The sequence below is a fragment of the Echinops telfairi genome, unplaced genomic scaffold (genome assembly GCF_000313985.2).
Source record: "Echinops telfairi isolate 266 unplaced genomic scaffold, ASM31398v2 ScPeMD7_7410;HRSCAF=8448, whole genome shotgun sequence".
Classification (NCBI taxonomy): domain Eukaryota; kingdom Metazoa; phylum Chordata; class Mammalia; order Afrosoricida; family Tenrecidae; genus Echinops; species Echinops telfairi.
This window is the reverse complement of record NW_022111310.1, coordinates 4707669-4724562: the sequence shown is the minus strand read 5'-3', so window position 1 is coordinate 4724562 and position 16894 is coordinate 4707669. Positions and strand designations below refer to the sequence as shown.

The following is a 16894-nucleotide window of genomic DNA, read 5'->3' as shown; positions in this document are numbered from 1 at the left end:
GCTCTTCTGCCCAGCACTGAGGGGCAGCACGGCCTCCGCTCTTCTGCCCAGCACTGAGGGGCAGCACGGCCTCAGCTCTTCTGCCCAGCACTGAGGGGCAGCACGGCCTCCAAAGGAGACTGGCCAGAGACACTTGTGGTTTCCTGGCTGGGCATCTGCGTGGATCTCAATGGCACCTACCGGGCTTTGAGGTGATAAATGAATCTTCGATACCAGAGCAGTGCTTGTTTCACTTGACCGGAGGAAACCACTCCGTCCCCCTGTGCCTCCTTGCCACTGCATGGGGGTTCAGTCTCCCGAGTGATCAGGGCATCAAAGAGCAAGAGGGCTAAGCCTTCTACGGAGTTTAGGAAGTTTTTGTTTGTTTTCTTTTCATTTTGGTGGAACTAAGTAAGAAATTATCAGAATATGATTGGGTCCTTAGTGTATTGCTAGAATTAGCATAATTTTTAATGGTTGCATTTTACATTAAAAAACAAAGAATTTCCACTTGGCTCACGGCTACAACTGGCACGTTCTCCAGAGCTGTGGTTCTTGCTGCAGGAGGGTGCTCTTTGGGAGGAGTGGGACCGGGACTGGGACTTATGTGTGATCTCCGACCAATGTTATTTATGCTGCAGCTTTTAAACCAAAGCAGCAGCAGCAGCAACAGCACGCAACACACACATACACATGCGCATGCGCACTAAGGCTCCTGAGAGGTGAACATGATTTCCCATGGATGTGAGTCTTGGATGAAATGTCCCAGACCCTGTCTAGATTCTAAGACACAGAATCTGCTTTCTGAGTCTGTCCCCTTATTTGGTAGATAAGGAACAGAAGGAGCACACGGTAGTTACAGAGTCAAGAGAGAACTAAGTTCCAGTACCTTTTCCTCCAATATTCCTGCCAAGGGCACAGCTGGTTTTTAAATTGCACTTATGAATCTTTTCTCATCGTTGAAAAAATGAACTGGGTCATATAAAGCAACTGGTACTATCACATCAAAGCAACCATTAACATCATTTAAAACCAGCTTCCAATGTCTTTAATCTTCAAGGTACACTGTGTTATAAATTTGACCTATTTCACTTGTAAAAAGCTTAGGAAACAAATACCAGAAAAAGAACCAGTGTTATTCCAGTTGATACAAAAAAATTAGAAAGGGAAAAACAAATTGTGACACAAGTAACATTTTAGCAAGAAAACATTACCAAGGCAGAACCTTAGTAAATAAAATAGTTCCGCATTTTCCTCATCCTGGGGAGCCCTGGTGCCATAGTAGGTTGTGCGTTGGTCTGGTAACCACAAGTTCAGCAGTTTGAAACCACCAGCTACTCTGTGGGAGGAAGAGGAGGCTTTCTATTCCTGTAAAGATTTACAGCTTAGAAACCCCGGGGGAGTTCTACTCTGTCCTGCGGGGTTGCTGTGAGTCTGAATGGGCTCGATGGTGGTAAGTTTGTTTTTTTAAGGTTCGTATCTTGTTTCTACTACCTTGAGGGAAGCTAGCCTTCTAATTGGCTGCCCTTGGTCTGGTTTGTATTGTCTTTTCTAGAGCAATCTTTCCAGCTCCTCAGAGGTTCCTAGTATAAGTGAGAAAGTTAGTTGAAGGTCAAACCTTGGACAAGACCTGCCTCAGGTCCTGTGTACTACCGTCTGAGGAGGGGGGTTCTTCAAACCAGGAGCTGGTGGACCTGAGGCTGATCCACCAGAGAATATTTAGGGGACTGACTCATTGGTGCTTCAGTCTGAAGGGGACTGTGGGCAAAGACGTGCCTTGTGAGGTTTAGATCTGCCCAGTGCAGATCTAAAACCTAAAACCTACTGCCAGCGAGTCAATTTCTACTCCTAGCAAGCCTACAGAGGGTTTCTGAGACTGCAAATCTTTATGGCACCATATAAGCTCATCCTTCTCCTGCAGAGCAGGGATGGGTTTGAACCATTAACCATATTGTTAGTAGTTCAGTGCTTATCTGACAGCACCACCGGGCATTTTTAGTGCTAAGATCCACGGATGCACATTCCCACCCATTTTTAGCCTGGAGAACTATTTAGCAAGGAAAAGAGCCAGTAAGAAGCCAAGTGACCAAAAGAAACCTGCTCAAGAGCAATCAATGAAGTGATCTGGTTGTACAATGGCTTCAGCAACTTAGGACTGAACGTATCTGCTTGCACCACGAAGCACAGAGCAGCCTCGGGGCCTGGGCAGTTTGAGTGTCTTAAGCTGGTAGACTTACCTCACTATGTGTTGGAATCAACTCAACACCAACAGACTTGGTTGGGTTTTTTGGATTAGGAATCCCTGAGTGGTACAAAGTCTAATTCACTCATCTTCCAACTGAAAGGCTGGAAGTTTGATGCCTAGAAACACTCCAGAGAAAATGCCTGGTGATCTACTTCAGAATAAAGAGCCATGGGGAACTTAGGACTCCTGGGGTAGCTCTGGGTCAGAGTTGATAGCAACTGGTTTATACAGCTGCTGAGCATCGCAAGTTGTCTGACGGGATTCAAAAAGTTCATGGACCAGAGGAAAATTGTATATTTCATCGTTGCTACACTGCACTCTGATTGGCTCCTCTCCTCCCCGCAGCCCTTCTGCAAGGGGATGTCCAATTTCCTCCGGATGGGCCCTGGGTCCCCACTCTGCATGCCCCCTCATTCACAATGCCATGATTTTTTTGTTGTTGTTGTCTTTGATGCCTGATACCTTCGACACCTTGTCATCTTACAGGCTGGTGTGCTTCTTCCATGTGGGCTTTGTTGTTTCTCAGTTAGATGGCCCCTTGTTTATCTTCCAGCCTGTGGGACCCCCCCTCCCCCCATCATGATCCCAATTCTACCTTACATATCTGGCTGGACCGGTGAATGTACACTGGCATAGATAGGAATTGAAAATACAGGGAATCCAGGACAGATGAAACCCTCAGGACCAGTAGAGAGAGTGGCGATATCGGGGTTGGGGGGAGGGAAGGTGAGGGAGAAAGGGGGAACAGATAACAGGGTCTACATATAACCTCCTCCCTGGGGGACGGACAGCGGAGAAGTGGGTGAGGGAGACGGATGGTTTAAGATATAAAATAATTTATAAATTATCAAGTGGGGGAGGGGGGAGCGGGGAGGGAGGGGGAAAATGAGCTGACACCAAAGGCTCAAGTAGAAAGCATGTGTTGTGAGAATGATGAAAACATATGTACTAATGTGCTGGACACAAATGATGTATGTACCGATTGTGAAGAGTTGTATGAGCCCCTAATAAAATTACTTTTTTTAAAGTTCATGGAAACATTCACCAACTTTATGAAGCACCCTCGTGCTTGTCCAGCTTTAAGAAGAAATCAAATCTCTTAGACATTGCAAAAAGGAAGACTCTCTGATCCCATGAGTCTGCACGCTTCCATAGCCATGAATCCTGGAGGTGGCAGAGGTATGGGCGCTGTGATTAAAATGGGTGTCACAAAAAAAGGGAGGTCTTGATAGTTGAGTTTGACCTGTCGCACTGGTTGAACCAGGCTTCGCTCCGAGGCTGCCATTCGGGTTCACCGTCCTAGTACAGACTTTCTGGCAGAGTTGGGAGGTAGCTCGCACACTCTGCTGTGTCGATTTTTAGAGTAATAGACAGGCTTCACTGTGCTGTTTGGTGGAACTGCTGATGGTGGCCTGGCAGCATTGTCTTAACAGTCATTGGCCTAAGGACTGGTGCAGTTGACTAAGTGCTGTTTAGGAGAAAAGCTGACTTTGGGACCCGGTTCTACCAGGACTAGTGCCAAAAGTAAACAGCAAACCAGGGATGTCTCCTAGCCACGGGGCATGACATCGATGGAGGGCAGGGGACGAACCACAGCCTTATCATGGCCTTGGCTGGTGGGGTGATCCCCTCGGCTTTCAAATGTAGCTGAGTGTGCCATCTTTCTCCCTCCCTACCTGCATGACTTTAAGTTAGTTTGTGTGGAATGCTCTCCATCTATGAAATGGCATTGATGATAGTTGCTGTGTGTACTTATTAGGTTATCGTGGGGCTTTACTGAGTCAATGTCTAAGAACTTGTTAAGCTGTAACCAAACCCACGTCCACTGCCTCGAGTTGCTTCTGGCTCACAGTGACCCTCTACTGGGCTTCTGAGCCTGTCAATCTTCCTGGGAACAGACAGTCTCATCTTTCTCCCAAGGTGAAGCTCATTATTCTTTTCACATAATGTTATTAAAGATAAAACGGCACTGGGACTAGATGTGGTCAGGAAAAAAAGAAAAGTACCCATCTAAGTGTGTATCATTTAGAACTCTAGTTGTGAATGCAGAGAGACAAAAACAGACTTGCAAGGAGAGCTGGCTATCTACAAAGATGAGGGGCCTTCAAAATGTTCATGGAAATATTTCATTATCCTTTAATTCTAGTCTCTACATTGAAGCCCCCTCGTAGTAGAAAACTAGTAAGTGTAGATTATACCACGTGTCTCTGGCTCACTGTCTGATATTAGTAAGGAAGTAAAGAGTGAGTGCAGAGGTTTCAGCTGATCACAATATAATCTCCTGCACCAGGTTTTGCTCTGACTCATTCTCAGAATCAGGTCCGACCAGCTTCCCTGGGCAAAGCCCTGCCGAGTCTGAGTTGGATTGTGTGGGCGGAGCCTTAGCCTCCATAGCTCACCAGTACCCTCTGCTACTTGATTCCCAGGCCCTCCCTGTCTCTTAGGTGGTTTGTTCTGCTCCTAGTTGGATGGTCATCCAGGCTCTTTACATTTCTTCTCTTCGTATGGCATGGGGGGTCACTGGAGGGACTGTGGTTGCCGTCTCCAAGATGCCTCCTGGCATCCGCACCCTTGTGCAATCTCTTCCTGGACTCACCAGGGCAAACGCTTATAGCCAAATTAGGAGCTTGCAGAAATGACAGCGCATGCCTTCTGAGACTGTCTCTATAAAAGACGGCACATCGTTGGTCTTTGTCTTTTGGGCGATTCCCGCTGAGGAAAGCCAGTTCTGTGTTCTGAAGGCACTCAGGCAGCCAGCCCTGTAAAGAGGCCTCTGTGTCCCAGAACTGAGCCTCCTGCCAACACTCATGTGAGTGAGCTGTCTTGGCAAAGGATCTTTTTGCTCCAGGCAGCCTTCACATCATTGCTGCCCCACCAGTATCGAGATTTCAATTCCACAAGTGACTGTCCCTCAGCCATAACGACTCAAAGCTCAGTGGCTTCCCAACGCCTGACCCACAGAAATGGTGAGACTCAGTAAAGGTTGATTGTTCCTTAAGTTACTATGTGTGAGGGAGATTATTACTATAGTAAGATATAACGAACACAGTAAGAATCATGAGACCCAATGAAACAATTTCACATCTGTACAGACAACACTCACGCTGACACTAGACCATGTAAAAGATGGTTTTGGAGGTGGGGAGCGGGATCCTCATTATTCAGCAGGCTCTCTGGCTAGTTTTCCTTAACTCTTCCCACCGAGAAAGAGCGTGAACCGGAGGACAGGAAAGATGTGAAGCAGACCACACGGGAGACAGTGACCAAAGGGAAAAGCACTCCTGCAGTAACTATGTTGTCCCCTAAATGGCCAAACCATGGGCCTGCCCCTCATAACTGGAACTGCACAGAGAAGGCGAGGGATAAGCGTCCTTTGGGAGGGGGAGGGGGCGTACATGCTGTGGGCAGGAGGAGCTCGGCGGGGAGCAGGGGTGGCGTTTGTTGGACAGCTCCAGGACTGAAGCTGGAAGAGCATCCCCGTCACTCACTCCCCTTTGCCGCCCCTCATTTGTTTGCACAGTGAGGAAAAGATAAACTCACTCTTTCACATGCTCCGTACAGATGTTTTAAAATAAGAAGCAAAGGATCAACTCTATAAATTGACAACTATAATGCACAGGTGAGGGAGGGCTGAGACTTGAAGTTTGTTTTTTCCCCCTCACTCATTGAAATATTCGATACTCGCTGTTCATAATAGTCTCTGAATGTGACAGGGGTTAAGGCTCCGAAGCTGCCTGAGCATAAGAGGTTGACACAATGAATCATGGCCTCAAGTTCAAATAGGGGTGTGGACAGTTCTTTCACTCTGGCATTGCTTTTGAAAGCAGGACCCACGCCTATCGTAAATGCATCCAATGGCATAATACAGCCGAGGGAACATTTGCTCAGGTCCACTGCAAGGGGTTGGTCAACTAAATGCATAACTAGATAAGTGCCAGTGTGCACCGGGAGGATGTGCAGCATGTGTGTGCGTTTGCTGCCTTGAGAAAGACAAAAGTGCTTACAGAGATTTGTGGTATCAGGCCTGAATGCAACCTCGGACAGTATCTGGCCCAGTCCTCCTCTTTGACAGATGGGACTTCAGCTCAGCGCGGTGGATGGCAGCGGGAGAACGCTTTCCTAGTGGATTCGGACTACACACCAGGCGCTGGAGACACAGATATGTACCACACAAGCTCGGCTCCCCAGGGACTGAGCAGCCAGTGTGGCGTGCGGGTCCCAGGGGGTGGGCCCATATACACCTGTAGAATAGATGTGATGGGTGCTACAGTGGAAGCATCTACACAGAGCTATCGGGGACATGGAAGGCAGTGACGAAGGAAACTAGGGGAGAAGGCTACATACAAAGAATGTCAGAGAAAGAGGTCAACGGCGTTCAGGCTGAGGGAACCGCATGAGCAAACACCCGCAACCAAGATGCTGATAGAACCTGATTCAGCAGGGACCTCAGAAACCAGCTTCTCACATTGCTGCTGGCATTCCTGGTGTGGTCTACTGGAGCGATGATCTTTCCCGTCTGTGGGAACAGTTCCAGTGAGAAGACATGACTACCTCACAGGAGAGAAAAGGGCCAGCCCTAACCCTGTCGGCTGGTGCGGGGTGAAAGCTAGGGCTCCGTCAGGCCCTCTCTCTCCATCGTCACTGCATAACAGGCTTAGTCATATTTGGTCCTGGACATCCTCTCAAGGGAATGAGAGAATGTCATGCGGTTCCAGACCTTTGCCTCAGAATGTCAGGGCTGGACGGGACTTCAGAGATCATCTAGCCCCACGGGCTTTTCAACCTAAAAAAAATCATTGACTTCCTTTGAGAATGTGATAAAAAATCTGAAGATTCTCTCGTCCAAAATGCGCACATGGTCATGGCACACAAAGCCCATCCCAGACACCATTTTACTGGTGGGAGAGGAGGCTTCCGGAAGTGGCAGGAAGGGCCCAGTGGAAGCATTCTCCGGGGTCACACCACAGGGTGAGCACAAGAGTCAGCTGCTGGATCAACTTTGGAAGAAGATGTCGACAACCTGGACCAGCTCAGGGGAGCAGGCTGTCACAGGCCCAATTCTACAGTGGAAAGGACCTGTATAATGACAGGGGCAATAGGAACGTCTTCAAATATCTGGTCGCCTATTTGTGAAAAGGATTTACACACTGTTGGTTGACTTCGAGGGGCAGCTGCAACACCAGAGGGGAGAAAAGAGCTTTACGAGAGAGCACAGTCCACTCAGGGCACATGCTGCCTTGCGAGGCACAGCGTTCCAGAGCTGAGCAGCTGACTAGTTGAGCACATGGAACAACTTCCTGTAGAAGGAGCCAGGGCCTCACAGGAGTGTGAGCTGCATGACAAATACTAGGCCAATCTAACTGTTAAGATGTACCATCTCATACACTGGCCAGACAGCAGCTCAGGTCTCTTTAAAGAGCATGGTTGGCGAGTAAGAGAAGAAAGCTCTGGGAGGTTGGGGCATTAGGACGCGCATGTGAGAATGTTGGCTGTGCGGAGAGGTAAGGCCTGGAGATGTGAGCAGGGGTGAGAGGTTGAACGGTCTGAGATAGCGTCGTGGCTGGTATTTTAAAATGATGGCCTGGATAGAACTGTGATACAGAAGGATGAAAGCGAGAGACATGAAAGGACATTTCAAATGATAATTTTAAAAATTAATGGTGGCAGCATTAGCAGGAAAATAAGGCAATCAATTTGTAGGTTTTACAGAGAGAGACTTAAACAAAGCTGAAAACAGGACATTTAAGCAGAAATGTCCAGTGATCCGAAATGATGGCAATGGACAAAAGTTAAGCAAAGTGGCCATGTCCATGAGGCAATTGGAGAGATGGAATTTGAGTTTCAGGTCAGGATGGGAGCGGAGATGAAAACATTTAAGTTTTAGGAATGAAGAAACTCTCAGTGAAAACAAGAGTAGTCTGACTATGGTGACACCAGTGTGGGGTGGATTAACTAAAAAGAGGTGAGAAAGTTAGAGAACAGGAGGCTATTTGGAGTTAGAGAGCGAAATTAGAGGTGGCAAAAGGGAAATGTCAAGGAGGAAGAGTGATCAGCATAAACATGGGTTTACTTAGTGTGCACCCAACAGAATGCGGTGGCAGGTAAATTACATAATGCTCATGCTGGCAACCAGCTAGGTGGCACAGTGTGGGTTATAAAGTGCTTTTAAATAGATTATAGAGCTTAAAACAGTATTTTCTACAAGACACACCTTAGAAAATATGACTGAAACTTCTCTTGCCCAATGTCTCTCTGCAAGTCTAATAAGGCCCTTTCAAAACATCTCTTTAGGAAAGGAGATGCCTGTCATCCTCACATGGTCAACCTGACACGCCCAGGCCACCTCAGTGGATGATGCAGCAGCAGCAAGGACCAAGGGGAAAGCAAAACAGAAACAGGGATGCAAATTAAAACAAACACAGTGACTTAAATTTTAAGAAACATATTTGAGAACTAAAATGAAAAGAAATCAAATCAGGCTCTGCTCCATTTAACGATCTATCTTAGGAATGCACCCTCCAATGAGTGCCGGCAGTCAGGGACAGCTAAGTTATTTACATCTGCAGGGCAGTGAATTATTTGTTACGGCTCTGCTAGCCAGTCTTTGGGGCTCCCAGCCAAAGGCTTTTTCCTGATGGGTCTGGGGAAGAGAAGGTGGGAAGGTGCGACAGGACTGAGATGCCGCTCTGAGAGGATCACAGGATTACTCTGACTGCCATCCTGCTGGGGATCAAGCCAGCCGTCTCAGAAGCCCTGTGCAGGGCGGGACGGTGAGAATCTCCCACGAACAGAACTGGAACCCAAAGAACACACCGAGATCCCTGCCTCGTGAACCCCTTTGGTTTAGGTGACAGCTTTGACACCCCAAGAGCAGCAGAGGGGCAACAGCTAGCGTGGTGGGCTTGCCAGTCCACAGAACCAGTGGAGCTGAGTGCCTCTGGGCAGGAGGATGGCCTGTGGAGTAGGGTGCTGCCAGACTCCTAATTGCGGGGCTAGAGCCGAGTGCTTTAGGGATGCTTACCTGGGGGAGGGGGGAGGTTACCTGCAAGTATTGGCAGTCTTAAAAGGGCTTTGTAACATTGTGCAAACAGGGCAGAGACCTAGGGGCCAAGTGACTGAGAGGCCAACGACCAGAGAGGCTTATATGCAGGCAAGGCTAAGAAGGGGCTGTCCTGTTTGAATAATTGCATCCTGGGCACCTGTATCCTGTTAACTTCCTTAAAAACCAACAGTCGTGAGCATTGTCTCAAAGTTCTGGGTGGCCACCGCAATAAATTATCAGCCAAGTAGAAAAACTAGAGAAAGCTGTGAGAGGGACAACGGAATAATAGTGGTACTGAGTAAATTCAAGAATATAATTGAGAAGAAATAAAGCAGAAGAAAAACGCTCAGGTTTGGCCATTTCAAAACTCACAAGCAAGCACAATTCCCATCTGAAAGATTTTAAAAATTAACATCAGAACAGAGAGGACTTACCTTTTGGAATAGTGAAACTAATTAGGATAACAACAACAACAACAACAAAATCCCCTTGTCATCTCATACCCTTAGGACTGAAATCCGAAAAACAAATAGTGTGAGCTATGGTGCGACTTAAGTTTGTCCCTCTTTAAGCCTCTTCCTCTGTATAGAAGAGCCTCTGACACATGTAGTCTTAGTTCTAACCACAGGTGTAAGGCTCGAGATTGTGCAGCAGGGGAAGGGGAGGAAGCAGAGGCTAGAGATCACTAAGAATGAAGATGTGCAGACTGGCAAGTGCAGCGTGCTGCCGAGAAATCAACTGGTCCAGGGTGTCACTTTTTACACTGAGCCCGGGAGGGAGCGAGGAGCTGTAGTCAAGGCATCCCAAGTCAGCATGCCCTCCTCCTCCTTCTCCACTATAGCCTTCCAATTCCACTGGGGAAAGTTGGAGGAGAGGAGACTCCAGGGCCCGTTCTCTCCAACATCCAAATGCAGTGTTTGGATTAATACACTTCTTTAGGGGACGTACAAAAGTCACGGTGTCTTGTAGAGGCAGATGTGACTTAACATTCTAAATATAGCATCTCACTCAATAAATTGGAGTTTCTGAAAAGAGTAGAGAAGGAACAGTGACTTGCAACTCCAAATGATGGGGAAATACGCATCACCCACTTCCATGTGCTGCTCTCCTGCGTAGAATGCACATAAGAAGGCTGGGAAAAGAGGCAGGTTTTCAGTTGCTAGTGGTTTCTTTGACAGAAGCGAAGAGAGAAAAGAGTATCAATAAGAGTACAAGGTAGCATTTTGTAGGATGCCACTGGTAGCTTCAAAGTCACCGAAAATGACATGTTTCTGTCAGTTTTGTCTTTCAAAGGTTGGCATTATGGTTAGCATATCCCAGTTCATAGTATTATTCAACTTCTCACCAAAATGGCTTATCTTGCCCTTCATTCTGATTTTTGTTGGTTATTGGTAGTAACTGTTGAAATTTTCTATGCCTACGTTTTCTCCATTGTGTGCAAGAAACGTAAGGAAGGGCTTAAGAGTGGGGAAGACGAGATCTGGAAGCACTCAGGATACAGTCAGAAAGGGATCTTTCAAGAACCTGCTTGCCAGCCCCATCTTTGTCATCAGCAGTGTGGGCATCTTATGCTAGCTAAGGCAACACTCTCCTGCTCCTTGACACAGGCATCAGAGAAAAGGAAAACCAAAGCATAATTCAAGCCAATCACTTATAGTTCAATAACCATGGGGAAACAATCACATGGCATCATGGGTACAAACTATTTTGTAACTAAAGTATGAAGAGACCGCTGAGGCAGACAATTAGCTTTCAGTCACCATTCCTCCCCTAGCCAATGGTCTTGTATGGATAGTGATAATTCAACCAACACTGCTTGAATAAGCAACTTTATTTCATTAGTAGAGATTTGGTAAGTAATGGGTAGGTGAAGGAAGGGAGCGAATCTAAGTTATGTAGTTACTTTGAACAAATCGAAACGACACCTAGGTTAGTGTACTCGAAGCAGGTGGATACAGTTTAAGTTTACTTTGGAAAGGTTGTCTACCTATTGTTTACTCTGGGTAACAGCCCCGCCCATAGCTCCTTGTCCTGGTTGAGGGTGGCAGTGGTGTACCTTGGGTTTGAACATCGGAGGACTGGCACAGAGAACAGCCATTGGGTAGAGATTAGGCCTTCTCACTTCATTGTAGCGCCCCCCTCAGGAGAGGAGGATGAGGTGAGCAGTGGGGGAAAGTGGCACCAGTACAAGGGTCCAGAGGAATTCAGCCTCTCTCCGGATTGCCTCCGCAGCCACCCTCTCCACCCTGCTCCTGACCCGGAGCGTAGCATCTCCGATGCTCACTTACTTGGCAGCTGCATCTTTCCTCAACTGTTCGTGCTTCATGAGGAGAGTTTTCCGGTCTCGGAAAGCTTTTCTGACTTTGTATCCTTTGTAGACAGCCTGGATTTTGAAGGCAGCGATGTCTTGGATGGCTGCAATGGACAGGGCTCCACGCTCCAACATGAACTGGATCACTTCATGGCGCTCACCAAGCAAGGCATAGTCAAGGGGTGTGTATCTGAAGTAGAAGATACACACACATGAATTTAATATGCACCTATTATTGGAATGCAGCTCAAGGCACAACTAAGCTGGATACATGATGTAACAGAAGGAAACCTCAGTCTAAAACGTGGAGCATTACCCAGGCAAAACCACCTTCTCTACTGAAGTCTGTTCCTTTGTTCTTTAGAAACTCTTGGGGCAAGGGGTGGGGGTGTCAAACAAGGGGGACTATGCCTGGGGTCCAGCGCTTTGAGCCACAAACCGTGGCAACTGCTGACCTGCGCTGGCTGGCTTACTAGTTGGGGGTTGTGATCCAGTTTCCCTCTTTCTCCTGTAACAAATAATGCCCCTGTATTAGTCTAGGTACTTTAGAGCAACAAACCCACAGAAACTCATGTAAAAGAGTTTTCTATAATGGTTAACTGTGCATCAAGAAAACATCCTAACCCAGTGCTGCCCAAGCCCACAAGTCCAACAGTAACCCATATGTCCAACACCAATCCAGAAATTCCTCCTCCATCTCACAAAGCAGAGGCAAGGACGCCAACTGCAGGAGGAAAGCCGAGTCAGTGAACGTGTAAGCATCTCAACACTGGCAGGAGTCACCACATGGCTGCCCCAGCACCCAGGGCTGCATCGGGGTAGATCCTGTGGCTTCTCCTTGGGGATGTCCTGCAGGAAGTCAGCCTTGCAAGCTGAAGCTGGGAACTGCTCAGGCAGCTGCACCCTGGTGCAACCATCACAAAGCAAGAGCTCCGAGAACGGGAAAGACGAGGCTCACCAAGCCATTTATCGCTCCGCCCTTCAATTAACCCCACGTGTGTTTATTGGCCAGGTTGGCACAATAACCTAACTCAATCCACCCCTTGCCAACCTAGCACCTGTACATAATTCTTTAGCGTCACATTTGCAATTAAGTAACACCTACATCTTAAGCCTATAATCCTGTGAATTTTTCCCCCCACCTATGAAAGTTTGTAAGCCAACCACTTCATGCCTTTATCTCCCCCAATTTTGGGTATCCAATTTATATACTGCCCACTTACATCAACCCAGTTCTCTGAGAAGACAATAATATTTTTCAGCATGAAGAGTCTTCATTCCAGTTGGAACCTTGTGAAGTCTGCATCCATAGGCAAAGTCAAATCCGGACAGGCCATCCATAAAGTCAGCAACAACATGCACCAGTTCACAGGCTCAAAAATCTCCAGCTGGTCGGGTTCTGGTCAACTCAATGTGGGCTGCCTCACTCAGCCTCCACAGGGTGCCCATTGGTGGCCTTGTCTTAGACCATGGGCTCTCACCAACTCAACATGCCTAGCGCCCTCTGGCTAGGTCATGAACCTTAGACCAGCCAACCCGCTCTCGTCTTCTCCTTTTTCCCCCCTGTAAACCAAGTCCACAGGTGTCAGTGGTCAAACTCAACCTGTCTCTTTATTGCTACATTTCTCCCACTTCCACTCAACAAGTAGATCCAGGTGGTCACCAACAAGCATTTCAGCCTGCTCTCAGGCTCCCTTTAACATTCAGTCCCAGAGAGTGTTCTTCATGGCTCCAGATTTTTACCAGCTTCTGACAAAGACTCCTGGTTCCTTAGTACTCCAAAGCACTGGGTGGGACATATATTTTCAAAGCTTTTTTACAAACATGGCCTAAACCCATTTAAAGATCAAATTTTACTGACCGAAACAAGTGGACTTACAAACTTTCTATTTTCCTACTTCCCATATTTTCCCCAGAAAAGCAACCGAGTTAATAGTGTGGCTTTATCTGACCTCTGGCTAGACAAAGAAGGAAAACTTCCATGAGGGAGAGGTCAAACAAACATCTACTCTCTATCTTATGATTTGTTTCTCCAGTACCCAACTCCCAAGGTACCATAATGTATTAGTCTGGGTACTTTAGAGAAACAAATCCACAGAAACTCATGTAAAAAAGTTTTTTATAATGGTTAACTATGCATCAAGAAAACATCCCAACCCAGTGCTGCCCAAGCCCACAAGTCCAACATTAACCCATTAACCCATATGTCCAACACCAGTCCAGAAATTCCTCTTCCATCTCACAAAACACAGGCAATGACGCCGACTGCAGGAGGAAAGAAGAGTCAGTGAACGGGTAAGCATCTCAGCGCTGGCAGGAGTCTTCACACGGCTGCCCCAGCACCGAGGGCTGCATCGGGGTAGATCCTGTGGCTTCTCCTTGGGGATGTCTTGCAGGAAGTCAGCTTTGCAAGCTGAAGCTGGGAACTACTAAGGCAGCTGCACCCTTATGCAACCATCAAAAAGCAAGAGACCGAGAACTCGAAAGGCGAGCCTCACCAAGCCATTTATCAAGCTCCGCCCTTCAATTAATCCCACATGTGTTTATTGTCCAGGTTGGCACAATAACCTAACTCAGCCCCTTCTACTGGAAAAATGTATCACAAAAAATATTCTTTAAGATTGTTAAATTCGAGCCCATGATTACTGCTAATAATTGTTAGTGAAATAGAAAACAGACCTACCTCTAAAGGGAAAAAAATTAGTGTGTGATAAAGCTGGCATTTGAAATTACTACAGAAAAGATGGGTCATTAATTAAATGGTATTAAGAGAACTGTGTAGAAAGTAAAAAAGATTCTTGTATCACATCTTACACCAAAATTAATTTCTGGATAGAGAGAAGATCTAAATATATATTTAAAAAACATGAAAATACTAGAAGAAATCATGAAGAATTAAAAAAAAAATTGGAGTGGGAAGTCCTTTCTAGTAAAAGAAGATGATACAAACTCAAAATTATAAAAGAAGACCAGTAAAGGAAACTATATAAAAATAGTAAAATTATGCAGGGCAAAAACAAAGGATAAAGGTAGCCCTACCCCCAAAAGAAAATACTAATAGCTCCTAAAAAAATAAAAATGTGTTCAATCTGACTCAAAATCGAAGAAATGAAAATGCAGGCTAACTTAAGAGAGCACCTTTCACTGACTTTCGCGCACTATGCTGGCCAGGACTGGGGCCGGTAGACAGGCTCACTCCTCTGCCATTTTAACCTTCAGGGAGAATAACTTGGCAATATTTATCAAAATTATTCATGCATATGCCCTGTGACTTAACCATTTCACTTACATTCACCCTAGAGATATACTTTTATGTGTGAAATGCTGTAGGTGCAAAGCTATTCACAAGACCACAGTTTATTACAGCAAATGGAGAAACAACCTCACCGTCAGCAACAGAGGACTTTAAAGAAGCAAAGAGCATCCATGTCATGAAGGCACCCGCCGGAGGAAGTCATGACTACTGCATGCCAACAGATACGGAACACTCTCAGGATGCGACATGGAACTAACCAAGACACCTAACAGCATCAATGTCTACTCTATTTGTATAAAAGAGACTATCCATGTAAGCTTATCTCTGGGGTGGTGGCAGTTCTGTGTTAGAAAGCTCGCCTTCCATGAAGCAGATGAGGTTCAATTCCTGGCCAATGCACCACATGCACAACCACCACCTCTATGTCAGCAGCTTCCATGCGCTCTGATACTGAACAGGGTTCAGTGGAATTTCCAGACCAAGATGGACTTGGAAGAGCGTCATGCCAATCTACTCTTGAAATCAGCCAGTGCAAACTCAATGGACCCCCATGGTCGAGCCCATAAACAATCCCGGGTGGTGCAGTGCCGGACAGCATTTTGGTCCTTGACAGCATTTGGGGTCACGATGAATTGGGGCCTATGCTGCAGCAGTTAATTAAATGCTTATCTATGCAAAGAGGGCGTCACAAGTTGCCCCAGAAAACAGGTCACAAGGAGAAAACTGGTTGTCTCAGAGGTAGGAGAGCGAGAGACAATTTAGTTTCATTGAATTCTGCCTTTGGAATTTTGTGCAATGCACATACAGAGCCTTTTTGATAGACATTATTTAGAAAAGACAGGCTTTGTTTTTATATAGTTTTGCATTTGAATCTCAATGTGGCTACTTTCTTGATGAACAATTTTAAGCAAACATCTTTAAAAAGACAAACCAGATAAATACATGGAAGAAAGTAACAATTCTCCATATTTTCACTGTCAGTATCAACCACTGTTAATATCTTGGTAGAAAGGCTTTTACTCTTTAAATACAAATAATTACTTTGTCAAAATCATATGTAATTTAAGAATTCAAACAATGCTTAAAAGTACAAAATTAAAATAGAAAAAAAACCCCAACAAAAACAAACACCTCAAAATCTGTCATCCAGAAATGGGTATCATTACTGTCACTTTTTAAACGACTTACTTGGTGTTTCTAAGCATCAGCTTTCCTCATCTGTGAAACAAGATAACCCTTCACAGAGTTGGCAGGAGGAGAAAATGAAGTAATAAATACAAAAGAATATAGCATTCTGCCGAGCACAAAGGAGCAGTTAATAATAAAGGTATTATTACTATTCCAGGACATATATGATTTATGTCCTATCATAAATATTATTTCCAGCGTACCTAACTAGTATTTATGACCACTTACTGGTGGCCACTGATGCCGCTTCCTCGCTGGTGAATGATACTAACCCAACACAATCAGAGGTGTTAGGGGCTAAGAATCAGCTGACCAGTGAGGTGGAAAAACTTGTGATTCTATGAATACACAATTAGATACAGATTCATCCAACGATTACAGGAAACAGCTGGCACTATCAAAAGGAAGACATAAAAGGAAGACAATTCCACTCCAAATGCTGACATTATAGAAGCTCCACTTTAGGACAGCCCAACCTGTTACTACTGTCTAGGGATAAGAAGACTTTAAGTAGAGTAGCTTATACTACAAACTTTAAAATATTATGTAGAATTATTTAGTATTTTGTAAACTCAGAAGAATTTCCCCCCCGCATTTAACAATATATGCCCGAATGCCTTTCATGAGTACTTTTCTCAATGGAAAAGATTAGAGAAATCTCAAAACCCCAGAATAGTAAAGCTAAATTGAAGTTTTATAATCATCTATCTGATTAGTTTCATCTTCTAGATAAATAAGCATCTCCTGATTAGTTAAGCAACATGCTCAAGGCTGCATAAACCAGCTAACCGCAGAGGCTAGGCTATCACTAAGGTCTGGTGACTCCCAGTTCAGTAACTTTTCTAACAACACATCTTATCTATCGAATATATG

At 45.7% G+C, this 16894-nt stretch overlaps 1 protein-coding gene across 3 annotated transcripts in view; it reads right to left on the bottom strand.

Annotated features, from left to right (window-relative positions):
* INVS (inversin) overlaps positions 1–16894 on the bottom strand; it is a 152336-nt gene that overhangs the window by 18808 nt on the left and 116634 nt on the right. For all 3 annotated transcript variants that reach the window (XM_004711070.2, XM_045296561.1, XM_045296562.1), the window contains one exon: positions 11555–11767. In XM_004711070.2, the coding sequence (XP_004711127.1) occupies positions 11555–11767 (213 nt within the window). The remainder of the gene's footprint in view (positions 1–11554; positions 11768–16894) is intronic.